This window comes from Ipomoea triloba, chromosome 13, assembly GCF_003576645.1.
Source record: "Ipomoea triloba cultivar NCNSP0323 chromosome 13, ASM357664v1".
Lineage (NCBI taxonomy): Eukaryota > Viridiplantae > Streptophyta > Magnoliopsida > Solanales > Convolvulaceae > Ipomoea > Ipomoea triloba.
Window position 1 is genome coordinate 11608870 of NC_044928.1, and position 4538 is coordinate 11613407.

At 34.0% G+C, this 4538-nt stretch overlaps 1 protein-coding gene across 1 annotated transcript; it reads left to right on the top strand.

Moving 5' to 3' along the window:
* Window positions 1–2923: 2923 nt before the first annotated feature.
* Window positions 2924–4209, top strand: LOC116001197 (putative uncharacterized protein DDB_G0286901). Its single transcript, XM_031241085.1, has 2 exons — window positions 2924–4089; window positions 4185–4209. The coding sequence occupies exons 1-2, from the start codon at window positions 2924–2926 to the stop codon at window positions 4207–4209; spliced, it is 1191 nt and encodes a 396-aa protein (XP_031096945.1).
* The last annotated feature ends 329 nt before the right edge of the window (window positions 4210–4538 follow it).

The window sequence follows — 4538 nt, forward strand, 5'->3', positions numbered from 1 at the left end:
ACATTTTTTGGGAATAAGGATTTTTCTTTTATTAAGAATACTATTTTATGAGAGATTGAGAATTTTGGACAAATTAGAGTTTTCAAATAAAATATTCCTTTACAAATTTTCAAGAGATTTTAGTATGGGAAAATGATTTGGAAAATTATATTTTCTTAAAATATTGGAAGCTATGTGAAATTTGAAATTTGATTATGTGATTGTAATTTAATTGTTATAGAGGAGTGCCCGTCAGGAACAATCCTCGGGTACTAGAACATTATGGTGNATATATATATATATATATATATATATATATATATATATATATATATATATATTGTGTTGTGAAAAATTGATGCAAGTTGATGATCATAAAATATGTGATTTTTGGATATAAAAAAATATATGTTTAATATATGTATATGCGTAGAAATGCATATGAATGTATGTGCTGTTTGATCATGTGTGTAGATTATACATAAATATATTTCATACGTATATATATATAAAGATATATATGGTTTGTATTATACGTATATATATGTGTATAAGTGTAGTATATATGTATATTGCTATATACTGTGAGTACCGTATATATATATATATCTATAAATAATAAAATAAGATTTTTCGTAAATACATATACCGTATGTATATTTATAAATATATATAATTTTTTTCGTATTAATATTATATATATAGTGTACGTATATTTATAAATAAATATATATGTTTTTCGTAATGCTATATATATATATATATCGTATGTATATTAAAATAGTTGTATGTATATATAATCCATGTATGTACAGTAAGCATATTAGAATAATTATACATATAAATATATATATTATATTTTTGTAGTAGTACGTATAAAAGAGAAAGAAAGAAAATAAAATATATAATAATAATATTTTCTTTTACTTAATTGTGCTGTACATATGCTTTAAAAAAAATAATAAATAAATAAAATGTTTTCTTTTATTTTATTATACCGTATGTGTTATTTGTGTATATATATATTCCTTATGTTTTTGTGTGTAATTATCATGTATGTATTAGTTGTAAAATGAAATTTATTAATTAGTATTATCTAGAATTGAGATATTAATTGATTGTTAGTATTTGCATGAAATTAGGAATTTGTGTGGTTGGTAGAAATTTTAGTGTATGTGTATATTTGTATCCAGTACGTAAGTACGTAGTTTTATAAAAAAATTATTTAATTATTTTAAGTTATAATTGGCTTTGTTAATTTGGATGGATTTATGTTAAATATGGATAGATAATTATTCTAAAATTTTCTTTAGTGATAATTGATCTTTTTGACATTTTTTGGGAATAAGGATTTTTCTTTTATTAAGAATACTATTTTATGAGAGATTGAGAATTTTGGACAAATTAGAGTTTTCAAATAAAATATTCCTTTACAAATTTTCAAGAGATTTTAGTATGGGAAAATGATTTGGAAAATTATATTTTCTTAAAATATTGGAAGCTATGTGAAATTTGAAATTTGATTATGTGATTGTAATTTAATTGTTATAGAGGAGTGCCCGTCAGGAACAATCCTCGGGTACTAGAACATTATGGTGTGTTCTGTAGGAATGGGTCTATGTACCCTAAATTATAGGGTAGTCAGTAGAAACTTTATCCTGGCTACTAGGGCTGGTAACTTCCTGTTGAGGCTTGGAATCCTCATTCGGGGGTGTGCACACTTAAGGCTAGAGACCGGTTTCCGATAGTGAAAATGGGAATTTTTGTGTAGTACAGCATAAGTTATGTTACTAGGGCCTGAAAATAAAAGGACCCATTCCCATTACGTTTGTGTATTATTTATGCTTCCATATTATCATTATTATTTTTGTTATTATATTAACAATTTTTCTGAGCAAAGGAAATGCAGTTGAATTTTCTGAAAGGTTTGGCAAAAAGGCTACTACCCCTTTTTCAAATTATATAAAAGTATTATTATTAAAAATTATTTTTTTGGGGGTAGGCAAGTCCCTTACTTAGCATGTTTTGCTAACCCCTTTTTATTTGTTGTTGTTGCTGTTGCTTGTGTAAGTAGCAGAGAATAAATGATAAGAGTTGCAGTGGCGAGAGCAGTAGACTGAGTTGCTGTTAGCTCGGGGATTTAGCAAAATAAAGGATTATGTAATGAAGATTATTTAAGGATTTTATATTATTATTTTGAGGATTATGAGAACTTGATGTTATTTTTTTAAATTTGGGATTTGTTTGAGACTAGTCTTGCATCTAATCAAGTAGGATTAGGTGTGGTAGTAGCACCCTTGAATAAAGTTATTGTGGATTTTGATTAATATGAATTTAATAAGTATTAATATTTCCTTTTATACTAAGGCTATTTTTAGTAAGCCCCGGGATGTGAATTTGGGGGTGTTACAAGTTGGTATCAGAGCCTAGGTTATGATAATACCTAGGAAAGAACTTAATAAGAAAATTTTGGGTTATGATGATGAGAAATTAGGCTTTAAACACCGAGATGAGAATGGTGAGGTTTATAGTCTAATTTTTATATATATGTGGCATGTGTTGATTATATATGTGGCATTTGTGATTATATATGTGGCTTTGCACCCCGAGGGTGAGCATATCTCAGGTACGCTATAAATTGCTTGAGGCTTATTTATTTATTTATTTGGAAAGCATGCCAATATGTGGAAATTGATTTATAAATCTGCTTATATTATATGTGCTTTATATGAGAAAGAGTGGGAAGCACTCTTATGTAGTAGTCCTTTGCCTGTAGTTAGTAACTATGCTTCCAAGAAGATCAGCGGAAAGCCAAAGTGCTCGGGAAGACGATATTCCCACTAACGCTGAGTTGGCTTAGGCTGTGAGACAGCTAGCTCAGTTGACCTAGGCAATTGGAGATCGAATGCTCCAAAATCCTCAAGGGAATGGAAACGGGAACGATATGGCTAAGTTAGTGGCTGGGCGAAACCCTCCCATTTTCTTAGGGCAAGAAGATCCATTGGTGCTAGAAGAATGGATGCGAGTGTTCGACAAGCTGTTCGATGCTCTGAACTGTCCTGCTGAGCGGCGTGTGGATATTGCTGTTTACTATCTTCAGCAGCGAGCTGACATCTGGTGGGCTACAGCTGGTCCGACCCTACGTCAATCGCCAACTTTTGGATGGGAAGCTTTCAAGGATGCTCAGAGGAAGAAATTTTACCCTGAGCATGTTAGGACGGCCAAGTACGATGAATTCCTTCATCTGCGTCAAGGAAATAGATCGGTTCAGGAGTACTACACCGATTTTCTCAATCTGTCGAGATTTGCACCGGCTTTGGTCCCCGATGAGCGAAGCAAAGCGAGCAAGTTCATCCGAGGACTCAACTTTGAGACTCAGAAGGGTCTGAGTATGTTCAGATGCCAGACTCTGGACGAGGCGTATAGCAGAGCTGCTAGCCATTGTCAGGTTCAGCAATTTCAAAGAGAAGTTGCTGGAAAAGGAAAGAGAAAGAGTGAAGAAGATCATCAGCATGGTGAGAAGAGGCCTAAATTTTCTCATCCAGGCCAGAACCGCAACTATCAAGGAAAAGGTGGACCTAGGAATCATAATGGTCACCAGGTTCAGAGGAACCAAAGGGCTGAAAGGCACTACAACTGCAAGAGATGTAACAAGGATCATCCTGGAGTGGATTGCCAGGGGAACGTTGTCAAGTGCTTCAACTGTAATAAGATGGGGCATCGTGCATTTGAGTGCTATGCCAAGAAGAACGGAAATCCTTCATGGCAGAACCAGAACAAGAATGGAGGAAACAACGGAAAGAACCTAGGAGGAGGAAACCAGAATAACCAGAATGGCAACAGGAATGGCGGTGATAACAAGGCCCAGAATAACAATGGCGGGAATGGTGGACAGGGACGTATCTTCGTCATGAATAAGGCTCAGGCAGAGGCCAGTGACGTGGTTACAGGTACCTTCTTCATTCACTTTGTGCCTGCATTTGTTTTGTTTGATTCTGGAGCTACAAAGTCCTTTGTATCAACTGCTTTTGTTAAGAGAGTAGGGTTGGTTCCAACCTCAGAAGTAAAGATAGCAGTTAAAACCCCTACTGGTAGTGTAGTTGCATGCAAGTATGTGCATAAAGACGTACCGATAGATATCCAAGGAGTGAACTTTCCGGGTAATCTTATCGAGTTTGAGCTAAAAGACCTCTATGTCGTATTAGGGATGGATTGGCTAAGTTCTTATAAGGCCAAGATCATCTGTGATAAGCAGCTGTTAGGAACATCATGTAATAGGTTTTGATGATACCAACTGTTAAGTAGAAATCCCCGAGTCTCGACGCATAGGCAAAACGCTGTAAGTTCGACAAGTAAACCAAGAGCGAAAATACAACCGAGTAACTTTGAGCTCAACTCGGAAAATATTTAAGCTTGAGGTAAATTTGTTTGAACATCTTAGAAGTCTCGTGTATTGTAATCATATAGACAGATCAGAAGAAGGCATGGGACAACACTGGAGGAATAAGGGTCTGCGAGACATCAACTAAGTCTCGAGACATAAGCAGAGTTCGAGAGGT